The sequence below is a fragment of the Mirounga angustirostris genome, unplaced genomic scaffold (assembly GCF_029215605.1).
Source record: "Mirounga angustirostris isolate CCGP_5_RB_7025 unplaced genomic scaffold, mMirAng1.0.hap1 SCAF_11, whole genome shotgun sequence".
NCBI lineage: Eukaryota > Metazoa > Chordata > Mammalia > Carnivora > Phocidae > Mirounga > Mirounga angustirostris.
Window position 1 is genome coordinate 27,744,943 of NW_026991719.1, and position 17,639 is coordinate 27,762,581.

General features: G+C 33.3%; 1 protein-coding gene across 10 annotated transcripts in view; it reads right to left on the minus strand.

Moving 5' to 3' along the window:
- Positions 1-17,639, minus strand: part of DMD (dystrophin) — a 2,113,108-nt gene that overhangs the window by 1,182,924 nt on the left and 912,545 nt on the right. For 9 of the 10 annotated variants that reach the window (XM_064573900.1, XM_064573902.1, XM_064573899.1 and 6 more), the window contains 4 exons: positions 11,683-11,805; positions 9,167-9,304; positions 6,274-6,426; positions 5,223-5,405 (listed from right to left, as the gene is read on the minus strand). In XM_064573900.1, coding sequence (XP_064429970.1) covers positions 5,223-5,405; positions 6,274-6,426; positions 9,167-9,304; positions 11,683-11,805 — 597 coding nt within the window. The remainder of the gene's footprint in view (positions 1-5,222; positions 5,406-6,273; positions 6,427-9,166; positions 9,305-11,682; positions 11,806-17,639) is intronic. The other variant, XM_064573903.1, reaches the window with a different exon arrangement.

The following is a 17,639-nucleotide window of genomic DNA, read 5'->3' on the forward strand; positions in this document are numbered from 1 at the left end:
TAGAGGCAACAATCAGTTAATTCCTGACTGGAGTATGTTATGTTTGACATATCTGTTAGGCATCCAAAAGAAGTTGAAGACGTTGTTAGATATATAATTTTGAATATCAGCATTATTTACTTGATCTTTGAAGCTATAGGATATCTAGGGCAAGGGGAGTTGTTGTATTTAGAAAAGGGACATTTCTTTTCCATCTTTTTCTCTGACTTTGCATTATTTTCGCTCCCATTCCTGGGACAGGTCATGTATGTATGCCTATTCCAAAGGGTTACTTTTTTTTTTTTTTTTGCTTCCAAGAAACATAATAATTAGCAATAATTCATACTGAACACATTAGGCACAAAGCTTATATTTGTTGTGACTCTCTACATTGAGCCTCTTAGAGTATTCTTTAAGTTGAGTCAAATCACTTCTACATTCTCATAGCTTTCTGTTTTCCTTTGCAGCACTTGCTACACTTTTAATGGCTGAATACAAGATTAAAAAAAAAAATTCCTTCCTTATATATAGAATTCTAGATAGCTTTATATAGCTTGCTCCTTCTTTCTGGCTTCATTTTCCTTTTTGTACACTAGCATATTGTTTATTAATTCAGCAAGAATATATAGGTAATAAATTCTCACAGTTTGTTTATCTGAAAATACTTGTATGTCTGAAAATATTTTGTCTTCACTTTTGAATCACAGTTTACAGGACATTTGAAAATTTGCCGAGCATACTGAAGATGTTATTCCATTGTCTTCTAATATCTATTATTGATGAAAAGTCTACTGTCAACTTTGTCACCCTGTAGGTATTCTGTTCTTGGTCCTCAGTAGCTTTTATGATACCTTCCTGATCACTGATGTTCTGAGTTTCATTCAAACCTACCTAGGTGTGACTTGTTTTTATTTATTCCAGTCTAGTTGAGCTTTATTCAACCTGAGGACTCATTTAAATTGAGCTTTACTCAACTTGAGGACTCTTGTAAACTGAGATTTATTCAATTTTGTTAAATGTCAGTCATTTATATAAAATATTGTCTCTTCCCCAGGCTCTCCACTTTTCCAATCTGGAACTCTTTTCATGCATATATATGAGCTTTTTATTCCATTCTCTACATATTCCAGTATTTTCAGCAAAGCAAAATTATCCTCAATATCCTTCAGTGAATATATTCATTTTTCTTCTATGATGAATCAACTATTTAAAAAGCCGTCTGAGTTATTATTTTAATAATTATATTTTAATCTCTAGACTTTTTATTTTTTCAAATCTTCCTGTTCACTACTCAAAATGGCCTATTTTTATTGTAGGAATTCCATTACATCCTCTTTAAAAATCTTTTTGAACATTAAAAAAACCCCAATTACTTAAAAAAAATTTAAACGCTTATTTTAATGTCCTTTGCTGATTGTTCTCTTATCTTTAATTTCCTCAGACGTGCATACCCCTTTTATTTTTTGGCATCTGTTATCATCATCTATGAAAAGAATTTTTTATATCCATTGTAATTTTAGTCTGTGAGCTTATTTTGCTTAGGAGTTCCTGGATTGTGGTGGTACTTTCTTTGTGTAATTTTTTGGCTGCATTTTCTTGAGCTCTGGGAGATTAACTTTCAAATGCTACAATTATGCTTAATAAAAATTACATGTAATTTTCTATTAAGAAACTTTCAAAGCCTTTGGTTTTTTTCTTATCTCTTTCTCTACTTTTCTGTAGGAGATAAGAATTTAGATAGAGAACTCCTGACATGTTCATGAGGAAGTATGCCTTCATCAGTAGAATCACCAGCTTTGTACGAAACTTCCTGCAAATGCTTTGCGACTCTAGATACAATTACGTGTTCAAGGATAAGGGAATCTAATTTGTAATCTACATCAAAAAAATATATCTACCTGTTGTTAATAACATTATAAATCTATGGTACATGCTGAACATAATCCTCTTAACAGTCTATAAAGACATAAAATTTAAAAATAATGTATCTTTTCCAGTGTTACATACAGAAGGAAGAAGAAAAAAAATTTGATTCATTGAGCTCCTATAATACAGCAGGTGTTTTATAAATGTTACTATATTTTGTTATCACAAAAGTCCATATTCCTCTTATACAGATGAGGGAAATCAGGCTGAGAGATATTTATTTACCCCTGAGCATACAGCTAGAAGACAGAGTGGGATTCATATTCTAGACTGTTCATCCCAGGGAATGGCCTTTTTACTAGACCACACAGGTGTTATAAAACATCCTGCAGAAAAATTCCTCATGTTCAGTTTACAATCATTGCTTGGTCTTCACTGATCAGCAAGGTCTGCAAGTCAACAGGAAGTATAATTAGAACTGTCTTCTATTCCTAACTAGGGCAGGGGCTTCAACCTCCTGAATACTTAGAGAAAAATTTACCTGCTTCCTCCCAATCTGTTTCCCTTCTTTGTGGTCTCTAGGACTGTCCTGAGGACTATCGTTTGGAGATAACTTGCTACTCTGCTTTGGTCTGCACTCTTGTCTGGCCCAGGGCTGCCACATGGCTCCCTCAAAGTTCCAGACCTTGTCTGAGCTTCATAATTGCCATATATAGCTCTGACATGGACATAGTCCCTGAAGTGCACAAATTTTACACCGCTTAGTCCATTTTTAAACTTTTATCTCTGAAACAAGGAATATTAATTTCTCATTTTAAACGCAACTCACCAATGTTAAGCACTTTAGAGTACTCCCTGCAATCTTGAATTGTTACTCCTAAGATATGAAAGACTAACTGAAAATCAGTAAGTCCAAACGAAGTCTAGAATTTACATCTAGAGAGAAGAGAAAGGGAAAATTGGGAGAATGAAAGATGAGACAAATAGAGAAGGGGAGCCAGGGGGAGGTAAAGAATACTGAAGTTATGATGACCTGTGCTGCATCAGAGCCACTGTAGGATTATTCCAAACATAACTTTTGGTTAAGTTGTTCACTTGTGGCTAATCTCAAAAGGCTTCATTGTATGATAATTGGGAAAGATGACTCTAACCAGGTTGGTGGACATGTGAAATCAGTTTTTCAATATAGATTAGTAATCAGTGGAATAAAAAGATACATCTTGGATCTGTCTATCTATCTCTCATCTTTTATGCCTAATTAAAATTCAAAGCCAAATATAATTGTAATATTAAATTGATTGTTCTTCATACATATTATTATTACTTCTGTTAGCACGGATACCCAGAGTTTACATAAAAATATATTCCCGGGGCGCCTGGGTGGCTCAGTTGGTTAAGCGTCTGCCTTTGGCTCAGGTCATGATCTCGGGGTCCTGCTTCTCCCTCTCCTTCTTCCTCTGCCCATCCCTCTGCTCATGCTCACACACACCCTCTCTCTCGCTTTTTTTCAAATAAATAAATATTCAAAAACTATATTCCCCACTCCAGGCACCTTCTGAATTTTGGTTCTCTCAGTCACAAAATCAAGAAGAAACAGTTTATGGGGAAAATACATCTTAGCATTTTATTATGACTTTTAAAATTTTATGATGGTTTACATGTCCTTGGTTTATTTTACCAATCATCATTATGTTTTACAAATATGTGTTGAGAGCCCTTTATGAATAAGGACGTAATGACATTTTAAGTGGGTGGTTTGTGGAGATTTTTGATCCTGTGTCCATTTAACTATAAAAAATTAATAACTTACCTTGACCAGGTTGTAAAAAAATCTAATTCTGCATATAGGATGTGTCAAGATATGGGGAAAATTGGAAAGGAGAAATTAGTTAGTAGTGAGATAAATCAAAGCAAGGGACTTCTCCTTGAATGATCTATTAAATTCATTGAAAATATTTTACTTGTATTTTCTTTATGGTTGCCTTAATCTTTCAATTCATTTTGTATTCACAGACACAGGCTTTCTGTTAGTGTAAGCTTTGGTGATTTATGACATATTATGTTCATAACATCTAATAGGAAGGATAATAGGCTAAAATGTGCAATCAGCTGGAATAGGATTTCAAATGTAATATAGTCTCAATATATTATATTACTTCTTCCAACTTCTCAAATATTCAGCTGCTATTAAATCTTAGGGTCCTGGATTTCATCAAAAACAGTGTATTCATGGATTTTTGTAATGTTTTGTAAAAGAAGTGACATGTAGTATATTTTTCCTTGGTTGATAAGCAGCATTAACAAAATTACATGCTTAAAAAATAAAGCTATGCTGTCTAAGGCATATTTTTAAAATACCCATATTAAATGGAATCAACAGTATCACATAACAAATTCCACAAAGTCTCATCTGAAGGTTGAAACAAATGAAATTATCCTTTACATAGGTTGAAAATGATTGCATATCTATTGGTTTCAACCTAACACATGAAGAAATCCTTATTTCCCAGCCTTAACACATTTGTTTTGTGGGAAGCACTATTTTTGCATGATTACATAGCAGCAAGCATTCCTCTTCACTTTATGGTATCTCAGAATAGGAACAAAAAATGTATTTGTTAGAAAAAATCCTACAGTTTATACCCTATTACAAATAGTGAAGACCCAACTTATGCGTATGAATTGCCTTTTTAAGGAGAAAATCACCAAATATCCATCCAGTTGTTTGAAAGAACAGTTGTTCCTTTTCCCTTTGGCTTGTAATATTTCAGTGGTCACAATATCTGATATTTTCCAATCTGCTATCATTTATAAACCATCTTACTAGGCATTCACTTCTGAAAAGCCTTTTAATCCATTAAGTAGTTAAGCCAGATACGAGGACTAAACTACTATTCTTCTAAGTCAATGAGATAAGGTCCTTATGCAAGTTGCTATAAGAAGATGTCTCACCAAAGATTTATTATTTACCATGTATACATTAAGAAAGTAAAATTGGCATGGGATGGTCTCAGGAAAGCAATACGTATTTTTGGATTACACACTGAAATAATGTAAATGTATGATCCATTGACAAATTGACATTGCCAATGTTATGGAAAAAATGATGTGGCAAAACAAATTAAGATGCAGTTTTCGTTTGTGATAAAGGGCCTGTTCCCTTTGTGAGTTGATTTATTGTGTTCTTAATCTGAAAAACTAATCACTAGCGTTGCAGGAGCCCGAGGTGAGGGGAAACTGCTCACTTTCAGAACGCATATTAGAAGTCTGAAATTGCACCCAGTTTTTTTTTTTTTTTTTTTTCCGTTTGTTAGTAGGCCTCTGTTATTAGGGTAGCAGTTGCAAACACATACGTGGGTTTGCCAGTAACAACTCACAATTTGTGCAAAGTTGAGTCTTCGAAACTGAGCAAATTTGCTCTCAATTTCCCGCCAGCGCTTGCTGAGCTGGATCTGAGTTGGCTCCACTGCCATTGCGGCCCCATCCTCAGACAAGCCCTCAGCTTGCCTGCGCACCACATTCAGCTCCTCTTTCTTCTTCTGCAATTCACGGTCAATTTCCTATTGAGCAAAACCAATACAGGGCCCAGGGCAGTTAGCTAACCACATCAACCAACCCGCAAGCAGCACACACTTCTCTCAGAAATTTCAAAGGCTGTTGTCATTTTATTGTCATGTTCCGTGATTTACAACTATGGAAGCCATCACTGTCATCTTCCCCCAAGGATCCAAATGTTATTTCAGTTATCCTTCGAATGCTCAGTTTTAGATATGCTAATTAGTAAAATATTTAAATTCATCTAACATTTTCCTTTCTTCTCAATTCCTCTGGTGTTTTGGGGGCTAACCCAAATTGGAGTGCCTACTCATTATTTCTTAGGGACCATCCACATAGAATATAATTTAGAGGGTCAGTGCTTATTTATTTTCTTTTTTAAAGTTCTGAGGAGCTCAACAGAGAACGAAGCAAAATAAAAAGTGTGAAATAATAACAGAAAAAAAACATCTTCGGACAATATGCAAATCAATCTATAGAGATTTGACACTGATGTGTGAAGATGCTCTGATGAAATGAATGTGCTAACATGAGAAAGAAGTCGTCCATATACCGATAAATCATTTGTTCATCTGGAACAAAGATACACAAAGTCAATTACAAGTTTACCAGAAACCATACGACATTTCTTAATTCATTTTACATTGTCTAGAGATAAAACATTTTATTCATTTCACATTATGTCAATTTAAAAAACACTTAATACAATACATTTACCAAAACAAAACACAATACAAGGAAATGCAGCAAATCAGAGAGAACACTAAGAGAGGAAACAACATCAATGATTTTAAATACGATCCACACATGTTAAGATAAAGAAATTAAATTGTAGCAATAAAATCTAGTATTGACATTCTAAAACAACATTACCTTTATTTTCCTTTCATCTCTGGGTTCAGGTAGGCTGGCTAACTTTTTTTCAATGTCATCCAAGCATTTCAGGAGATCATCAGCCTGCCTCTTGTACTGATACCACTGGTGAGAAATTTCTAGAGCCTTTTTTCTTCTTTGAGACCTCAAATCCTGTTCATGGTGCAGATATTATTAAAATATCAATATATATGTATAGTACACTTCTGGCTGTAGTTATTTACAAATAATGAACCCCTCATCTTCTTGTACAGCTTCACTTAAATTCACATTTAAATGCTGAATATACAAAGAGATGATGAAATTAGGTATTTTTGTGGCAGGACCTATTCACACAAAGCTAAGGGAAACTGAACAACCCACTTAAAGTATTTTCTCCTGACATGTGCATAGTTGTTCAGAAATCTTGTCTTATTTAATTGACTAAATGAGTCAACTAAATTATCGTGTAGTCTATGTGAAATAGTTTAGTAGATGAATACACCTGTATTAACCAGACACTTGCACAAATTTAATGAATTTGTATTTGACTTTTAAAATAGATACAGATTCTAAAATTTGTATCTTCAGCCCTGGGTTCATCAACAAAATTTTAAGTTTACATAGCGAAGCAACTACATTCATGGTTTTAGCAGTCCTCATAAAAATTTTCATTGGCCATGAATATTTTGTGATTAGAAACATGAAATCATCCTAGTTACCATATAAATTGTTTTGAGCTATATACATAGAAGTGTGAAAGATACATATCTATGAGTGTACATGAAAATGACAACTATTATAAAAATGCTCTTTCTTTTCAGGCTTCCATGGCCAACTTTTTCTTATTATATCAAATCATGTTCCAAATGCAAAATGATGAATTAGCTTAAAAAGAAAAGGGAAGTGCATGGTTTCCAATCAACATGATGAAATAAATAAGGGCAACTGCTTAATAAATCAACAAAGGGGGGCAATTTATCATCTTGCTCCTTACAAGCACACCCAATGTCTTCCCCGATCAATAGAATTTGTTGTAATGCCATTTTATGATAACACAAGGGAACGTAAGAGTTCAGAATACAGCTTTCATTTCTTCAGAACATTAGTAATTAGGGTTTCACGTACAGATTTAACTGGAGCAAAAGAAAATAAGGAAAATCAAAGAACTGCTGAAATATTCATTGCTTTGGAAAAGTTCTGACCTTCTTTGAAATATTTCATAAGGACTAGAACTGGAGCCACTTGGCAGGTTAATATAGTTACTGAATTTGGTGGTGTAGATTAGTTTGGCAAGTGAAGCAGATTTTCATAATCACTTTTAACATTTATTTGCAAGAATGATCTAAATTTCATTCTCATTTTGTTCAAAATTGAGGATGTAAAATTCACTGCAGTTTACATTTTTAGTTGAATTTCTAAACCTCCTGTGGAGGTAATAAATTCCTGGGATGAGCCAGATGGAATGCTGCTTTTTTCAAAGGTACCAGGATAAAGCCACGTGAATGAGCGCTGAGCCATGTCTTATTCGTGACACAACTCACATCTTCACCAAGAGAAAGGGCTTGTGGTCATAAAATCTCAAACTCCTTTCATTCCCTAAGCACAAGGTGATGCGTAATGTGTAAAGATATTTAGAGACATTATATAGATTTCTTTAGAGATATGCCAGATAACCATTAAACACTGCTGTGCAGTAGGACACATATCATCATATGACCACTATTGATGCTTTGGAAAGCCTGGTCACAGTTGGAAGTGTGTGAATTACAGAGCTTTCTGATTTTCAAAGCACATTATGGCTTGCTCTTACACTCCCTCAAGAAAGAGGCCTTTTCTATTTACTATATTTATCAGCAGTTACCTTCAGAACACCTGCTGGCCAATTAGACTTTCCTTGTGGATTCCTTGCAGGCACAATATTGTGTAATTACATTCTCAGCAGTGTTTATTTGGTTGTCTGACTATATGGGGAAAGGTTTTATACTCTTATTTGCATACAGAAAGCAGACTTCATCCACCTACTAGGTGGATCTACCCGCATAACTACATAGCTCTACGAGAGTGATTTACAATGAAAAGTTTGGCAATTAACAGTATTAGAAAATCAGCCATGCATGCCAATAGGGGATATTGAAAAGCACATTAAAAAAATAAAAGGTTATTTCACAAAACTCTTCACAAGTCCAGTGTCAAGAACTTCCTAAATATTATTATAGAAAAACCAACACTATTCTGTCCTTTCTGCACACATCCAGATGAGTCACATGGGTGCTTGAGGCTATACACTACCACTGGTTCATACGAGAGTGCCAGTTCTTCTTCAAGGACATTATTTTTGAGGATTCCTTTGTAAATGAAATTAGACTCTCTAGACACTTAGTTAGTTGCAACGAGTGACTCTCTTAAAGGCAAAATGAAGTTAATTGAAAAAAAAATTAAGTAGAATCCCAGGCCTTATTAAACAAATATTAGATTACCAGAACTGGACCTACTTTAGATAAAATCAATAAAATATAGGCAGCAGAAAACCCACAAAAATATGAATTGGTTATTCTGGCGGTTAAGCAGGTCATTCAAGACAGACGTAAAAGTAATGTAAAAATAACTATATCAGAAAATTAAATGTATAAACACAATGAATAATGCATTATAATATTTTCCAAGCACTACTCAGAAAAACTTGTCTCAGCCAAAAAAAACAAAACAAAACAATTTTTTAAGCAACACTTCTTTCAAAATCAAAGACACCACTCAAAAATGTTAAATAAAGCACACACACTGAACAGGAAAAAAAATGTATTTTCTGGTGACTAAGACTCTTAAGCAGATTTTATTTATGCACAATATAGTTTACCCTACATATGAAAAAAAAAACCACAGGCAAGGTATATTATAATTTTAGCTCTAATACCTTGAGAGCATTATGTTTTGTCTGTAACAGCTGTTGTTTTATCTTTATTTCCTCTCGCTTTCTCTCATCTGTGATTCTTTGTTGTAAGTTGTCTCCTCTTTGCAACAATTCTTTTACAGTACCCTCATTGTCTTCACTCTGATTAAAAACAACAAGTACAGTCTTCATTTTGGTTTTTAAAAAGCTGTACATCGTTAAAAAGAGATAATAAAAAATGTTATTTAAACACACACAAAAATCCAATTTAAGACTTTCCAGGAAAGTTATTCTAAGATACTATGCTCATAGTTTTGCTTTTATATGGTTTACTTGAGCTTTGAAAAGAAGGATCTAGGAAGGACGCCTACCAGTTCAAAAGGATACACCTGATGGGGGGCATTTGTAGGAAGATAAGGTTGTAAGGTACTTTGTCATTTCAGACAAGGTACCAATTGGTGTGGAGCATTCTTCTGGCTTTGATTTTTGGTAGATTTCCTGAAATTAGTTTGGAGAAGTGAACTAAACGTGTCATCTATAATGTAACCTAACCCATGTAAAACATGGATGTGGATGCATGTCAGATGGCAACGATTCTTAACATTTTAACACACTCACTCCTAAGTGAACATATTTTAAATGTACACTAATTTCTAGTCACCTACTTTAAATAACCTGTATGTCCAAATTTAGCACAAATATTAGGGCATTATTAAAAAATGATGTGTTCAATCGCTGCTGAATATTGCAACTAGTTTCTAAAAATACATCAGATATGCATGTTATTTTTAAATAAATGCAATCCAGTAAGTATTAAAATAGAGATTAGGAAAATTCCTTGAAAATTATTTTTGGTATGCATTTAGTTTTTAAACTCCAAGAATAATATTTTCATTTACTTTGAAAGAAAACTATTTGAATAAGTGCCAGTCTAATATGGTAGCATATATGACCATTTGATTTTTCACTTCTAGTTTCCTATCTTTCTTTCAACTCAGTATATGAAAACTTCCTTTTGAGGAGGTTCACCCTGCAGTGGTACTCAAGGTACTCTAATGAGCTAAGAACAACAAATATTAGACAATTTTTTAAAGTCACATGTATGTGTATTTGTGTGTAATCATCCATAGTACTCAAATGCTACCTATCTAAATCTGCAGTGCATATTTAAACTGCTATACACAACTGAAGAATTATTTATTTTTTCAGAGGAATGGCATTTTATCTGAGATTTGTCAATTACTAGTGTAATAAAATAACATGGGCATATGTTTATAATCTGTGAAAGACCTTATTTATTTTAAAAAGTCTTTCCCTTTTAGTCTTTCCTTTGCTGGGGCTGAGGACAAAAAATAAACAACAACAACAACAAAAACCTGCTTCACTTCTTCTCCCATAGCAGGTAAGGGCTAGCCATAGGGCAGAGTTGGTGAACAGCCCGAGGTAAACAGTACTCTTTCTTTTTCACCTCAGCGCCCTCTGGTTTCTTCTTTGACACGAAGGAGAGGTAGCTGTACCTCAGCATCTTGGAAAGCCTCTTCTTGGCTTTCTTTTGTTGAGCTGAGTTGGCAAAGCCACCAAACCCCATACATGGGGAGTACCGACTGATTCAGGCAGCTCTAGGAATTCAGAATTGATACCAGTGCGAACTAAGATTGGTGGAAAATAGTTTTCCTATTGCTTCACATGCCTACTATCTAAAATTCATATATTGCCTTTTAATGTCATTTTAAAGCATTGTCTGAGAAGTTCCTAACATTGATACATGTCTGAGAAATCTCAAGCATGATATATGTAGAAGTTAAGAATGCCATATTGATGATGGCTGTGGAAGAGGGAAAAGGAAATTGTGACAAGGATGTGGAAGGAGAAAAAAGTCAGTGAAAAGAGGTGTGATGCAGAAATATTCAAGCCAGAGAGAAATGTAATAGACATTTTGAAATTAATCAGGGTTGAAGGAGAATGTTATGAGTTTGGGAACAGCCCACATGGTTAGATTTCTTTACTCCCATGAAATAAGCAGCATGAATTTATACATATTTTAGACATCTATTGTACTATTTCATCAACTTTTTGTGAAAACCACTTTGTGGTAAACTTTAATAAATAATTTTTATATTGTGTCTAATACCCTCCCTCTGAAATAAACGTTATATTACCAAAATCATGACTGACACAAAACACCATCCATCCTTGATGGCTGAGTTTCTTATTAAGTTTCCAATTTATTTTCTAATTTAACTCTTTTCCCTCCATTACATTTTGTCCTCTGAGTTTGAAAATAGTACAGGTCAAAGCAAAACTGTGGAACTACTTATTAGGATCTACAAGTGCTCCTATGTGACCATACCACAGTAATCTGGCATTCATAATAAACATTCAACCAGAATACTTTGCATTTGTAATAAATCATTAGAATCACAAAATGTGCAAGGTATGTCCCAAGAACTTAGTTGGAGACTTGAGTTATCTAATTTATTTTCAAATATTTATTCATTTCCCCTCCTAGGTCATTCATACTTTTATCACAACCAATTTACCATATCTTTATTGAAGTCTTCCTCTTTCAGATTCACCCCCTGCTGAATTTCAGCCTCCAGTGGTTCAAGCAATTTTTGTATATCTGAGTTAAACTGCTCCAATTCCTTCAAAGGAATGGAGGCCTAAAAAAAAAGATAGTGCTAATTTAAATCAAAATTACTTTTTATTAGAAACATAACCCCCCCAAATTACATTTGTTCAACCTCCTGTTGCTAAAATAATGACATGCATTATGTTTCCATATTATATTTTATGAAGGCTTTGAAATACAACTGGGAAAGTACCTGAGGATGCAAATAAAGACAAACATTTAACATCATCAGAGCTGAACATATATGCAAGATAATGCAATTTGTCATTCTCTTTTTTCAACAAAAGTTCATTTCCATATATTTGAGCTAATTGTTCATATTCTAAAGTTGAATTTGATCTTATTTAAAATATTCTGATATAAATACCATTTGTGTAAATATGTCTTATCAGAAATTGCCTCATTCACAAGTAACAGTAACCTCAGGTAGAAAAGCAGAATTGTCTCCTTACCCTCAGAAAAACTACATGGCAATCTGCTCCAATATTTTAAATGACATTTTTAGCATGGAAAATTTGACAGGCACGCTCTCATAAGACAAGCAATGCCATGAGCTTGCCTTAGGAATACTTTCTTTGGTAGCACAAAAAATTCAAATGAATGAACCCAGAATATTTCACATAAAAAATCTGAATATATATTTTTCAATTTTACAAACATCACAGTTTCTTTGATTTTGAAATTCATATTGACCAGTCTCAAAAAACTTTAAAGCCCCTTTTTTCTAAAGAAACCACTTGAAGAGGAGTGATGATTAAAAATACATTGGAAATTAAATATATATTCAAAAGAGTAGGCAAGATTTAATTATCAAAGTTCAAACAGTTAATAAAATAAATATGCTATTGATCTTTACCCTGTATTCAATTTCTTTGCATTAAAACACTAAAAAATATTTTATACCTGATAGCTTCTGAAAACTCATAGATGACATATAGAAATCTTATTTTCTTACAGAGCTAAACATTTGCCCATTTGTAAAACCAATTCAGGAACGACCCCTGGTGTTTTATGCCAGGACGACGGCATGCATCAAGTCTGGTCCCTACCTACTGTTCCCCATCACATTCCCAGTCATAATCTTACTCTTTCTTTATTAAACAGCATCTCCTAGAGGACAATAAAGATAAGTGTTCAAGGAAAAACCAAATATCTACTCATGAAAAAGTGAATAATCAAATGATATTAACGAGAATGTGATTCGCACACACAACGCAAATAGACACTTATCTGTCAGGCACTTTTACACACACCAGAAAGGATTTATGGGCTCTTTTTTAAAAAGTGACTTATTTTCAGTATTATTTTTAAATCCTAATGAACATTTGCAATTTGAAATGTCATAGTTGGTTCTTGAACCAGTACAGAATGGGAGTATTGTAAATATGCTTAAGGGATGTTTCCACCGCTATATTATAAACATACCTCTACACTTTTAAAACATATTTCTCAAAGTATTATAAATGCAAAAAGATGAAAAACTTTTCGAATCATAACTAAACAATCTTAATTTGATACTATTTTGTGTTATTGAATTGTTCACATTTGCTAATATTTAATTAGAGCAACTGCATTGTTCTACATAATTATGTGAAAATACAACAATAGGTATTTTTAAAATAACTTTTATTGAGTGCTTGGGTGTCAAAATAACATGGGTCCATTTGCAGACATACTTATCTATTTTACTTCTACACATGCTACCTCTCTAGCTCACCCTCTCTCCCCATAATCAAATACAGGGTGTAGTTTCAAAGGCTCAGAACTTGGGCCTCCAAGCATCTTTATCAATACTCCTTGCCTAATGCATTGTATTATCTTCCCAAATTTAACTATAGCTTTCACAGTATCTCCCAGATATTCATCTTAAGCTGAATTTTTGAATTCAACATAGACTTTCCAATAGCCAGCCGATTTCTCACTTAGAGTTCAACATGTCTAGAAATGAGCTCATTATCTTTCCCCCCAAGCTGCTTGCAACACCAACTTCCCTAGTTCTGTAAATAGAAGACCTTTTTGTTCCTCAGTCATCTAGGCTTAAAGTGTGAGTCATGTTATTTTTCAACACTTCACTCTAATATCTAATCAAATCAAATAATTGTGAATTCATTCACCATGATCTACTTGCTTTCTATTCCCAGAGATATCATCTCTTGTAGTCCTTACACAGGAGTTAAGGCAATAACCTCCTTACAGGGGTATAATCTCCTTCTCACATGACCAGTTCCATCCTGTGCACTGTGATCAGTTCAATATATTCCAAAAACATGGCTTTCATTAAGTTATTTCTCTATTCAAGAAGTGTAAGTAGAATGAAGTCTAAACTCCAGCATGATAGTCAAGACTTCCCCTAATATTGCCCCAAGGACCTTTCTAGCCTTATTTAAGTGCTCTTAATATCAAGCTTTCTTACAGGCCTATTGGTGAACTCTGGGTACTTCCCTACTTCTTGGCCCTTAGAATGTTTTTTTTTTTTTTAATCTTCTGGTGAAGAGCCTATGCTCCTGCATGAGAATGCCAAGACTGAATCTGGGCTCCACCATTTAGTAGCTGGGGGACCTTGGACAAGTTATGTGTCCTCCTTGAGCTCCAGTTTCTTTATTTGTAACATGAAGATAAGAAGGATATCTACCTCATAGGGTTGTTATGAGGATCAAATGTAGTTAGAATGCTGTCTGAGACACAATAAATGCTCAATAAATATGGGTTATCATTTTCTCCCCAAATCCTATGTATCCATATGACATACGATAAATGCTCGACAAGTATTGACTCGGTCTCCTCTCAAAATCGTACCCATCCATTGACTCCGTTAAAAGATCCTCTTTTGAAAACATATGGTTTATGAAGGATAAAATAAATGCTTGTTGACAGAGCATTTCTATTTTACCAAGGTAACTGACAAAATCATTAAATTCCAAAGGTGAGCATGGAGAAACTGAGACTCAGTTTGGTAACACTGTGTCATTCTGAACAACAAAACTGGTTGATTAATTAATCTGTATTAATGCAGAGGGTAGTTTCAAAGAAGATGCCAAAGGGCTTTGTATTTGTTCTGCTCTGTGCAGTATTTTCATCAGGAAATATTTGGAGACACAAAAAGCATGCAAAAAGACATGCAATGAGAAGGATGAGTTCCATGAACACCCCATGAAGGTAAGGTATTTATCAAGTCTTGTTCAACCTGGAGTCATTCTTGGTACATAGTAGGCACTCATAAATGAATATTGCCCGACAAACTAAGTAAATGAATGACTAATCATGGGGTAGTAGAATAAACATTTCAAGGAACTCTTGAATGGTCTAGAATTTTAAATAACCCAATTTTTGTTGTATAAAATTGAAAAGACCTGATTGGCCAAATGCTAGCAACAGTGATACCACAAAGTACAAGAACAATATAAGCAGATACAAATAGCTTTTAGGAAATACTACTACAAAATGATTTACTAATTAATCAAGCAAGATAATGCAAACTTAGATTTTTATTAGTAGTATATGTAGGGTCTGGATTTCCTGATCAAGGATTACTCTGCATTTGTTTAAGAGGCCATTATACAGATTAGGGATTTGAATTATTCTGTGTGGTTCCAAAGTGAATAACTTGAATCAATGGGTAGAAATTACTTGGAGCCTCAATTTTAGTTTAATACAGGAACAACTGATTAGTGCCATATTTTTTTTCTTTCTTAAAAGCACTAATTTTAAAATAGTGAGTTTCCCATTGCTGAAAATATACAAGCAGAGGCAGAATGATGATGTATTAGGATATGTTAGGAATAAGACACTTTTCACATGAATACTTCCCTAAAATTTTATCATCTTATAGTGAATTCTCTTCTCTGAATTCAAAGGGTTTTGTCTGTAGCAATGCAGCTAAATAGAAATATAATGCAAGTCATATATATAATTTTAAATATTCTAGATGCCATACTAAAAAGTAAAAAGAAACAGATGAAATTAACTGTAATAATATATTTTATTTACCTAATTTCCCCAAATATCATATAAGCCTATAATTGAAATAAAATTAAGAAGATACTTTACATTCACTTTCTCCTATTAAGACTTCAAAAACCACTATGTATTTTACACATCTTAATTTGGAGTATCCACATTTCAAATGCTCAACAGAGGTATGTGGTTCGTGGCTACCTTTTCAGACAGTACAGATCAGTAGTAATTATTATTATTATGACTTTGAAAAGAACAAATAGCTCATTATTAGTTTGAAATCTATCACAAGAGTAATGTCTTACTAATGAGAATCATGATGCTAATGTTTTAGTCAATAAATTTTAGTGGATTTAGACAATTCTTACAATGTCCATCTTATTCACTTGCATTCAGATATGTTCTCTGAGAGGAATTTTCCAGAAGCCTTCTGGGGATAGGAAAACTTATGGGAATGGGTTCCACATGATCTATCAGGAGTCTCTATTCCTCATTTAATGTGTACAGTACCCTACATTGTACTTCAGTATCTCTTACATATTTGAATGTAATGTTATTTCACTTTCAACATTTTATGCTTTGTCTCACCAGTAGATTTTTTAATCCCTGAAGTTCAGAATATATCTTATGTACTCTATTTTCCATAGCAAATATAACTTCTGTTTTTTTTTTTTTTTTGTATAGAAAAGGTACTTACTATACCAACTACTAGTTTTAGAACATCCAATATATTAATCGAATTAACCAGTGACCAATTTTGTGATGGAAATAACCATAAGTACTCAACCCGATTATTTTGGCTATACTATTGACCGGATCAGATCAGCCATTTGACATCTGTGTGATTAATACTCTGTTCAGATACAAGGAGTTGGGAAAATTTAGATGCTTCCTTAAGAGTTCACTGGTTTACCATTAGGTCATAACAATTCTAATATGGCAGGCACTTCTCTAACCAATTTTTTTTATATATCAATACTTGGTCTTTGTTGTTTTATAATTTAGAATTATTATACAAGTTTATCAAAGAAATGCATAATAAGCAAGCTTCCATAATTTAATAGCTTACTCGTGAGTCACCGAAGTTTAAAACATATAAAGTATATAATGCCTGTTTTTTAAACTCAGAATTATGATAAATTACTTAAAGATTGAAAGCAATGTGGATAAATCATCTTAATTATTATGTAAATTACTTCTATTGAATTCAAAGAAAATATATGACCACAGAGGACTAGAATCACAACAAATTACACAAAGTTAGACAATGTACACAAGATAGGTTTAGAATACACAGAAAATAATCAAACAAAGATTATAATATGGTAGGGAAGAATATAAACCAGGCATAGGTTCTGCACAATTTAATTTTTTACTTACCTTTTCATCTTAACAGCTTTAACATGACTGTGTAGTCATACAAAATACAAATAAAGTAAAACATACGAAAGTTTAATAAACAGATAAATGGACACAAAAGAAAGAAGAGACAGAGAAACTGAGAAAGACAACACTTTGTTTTCCTTGATTTTTTAATGTTTCAGTTTGCTTAACAGCTATTAATTGTGCTTTGCTGTATGATTTAGGATTAATGAAATTTAAGGCTTTGTTAAAGTCTTAGCATTAAAGGTGACTTATATAACAAGTTAACAAACAATAACATACTGAAAAAGGTAAAATTAATTACAAATGGATTCACTATAAATTGGAAGCATTCAAATTACTCAGATACACTTTATAATTTTTAAATTGTAACCTTACTTTTAAATATTACTTCTAACGTGCATAGATATACTAACATAATAATGACTGTGTTTACACAGACAGCAAAGTAAACATTTGTTCATATGGACTATGTACTCTCAATAATTGTGATAAATGGCCACTACATTCAAATTACACTAATATCTA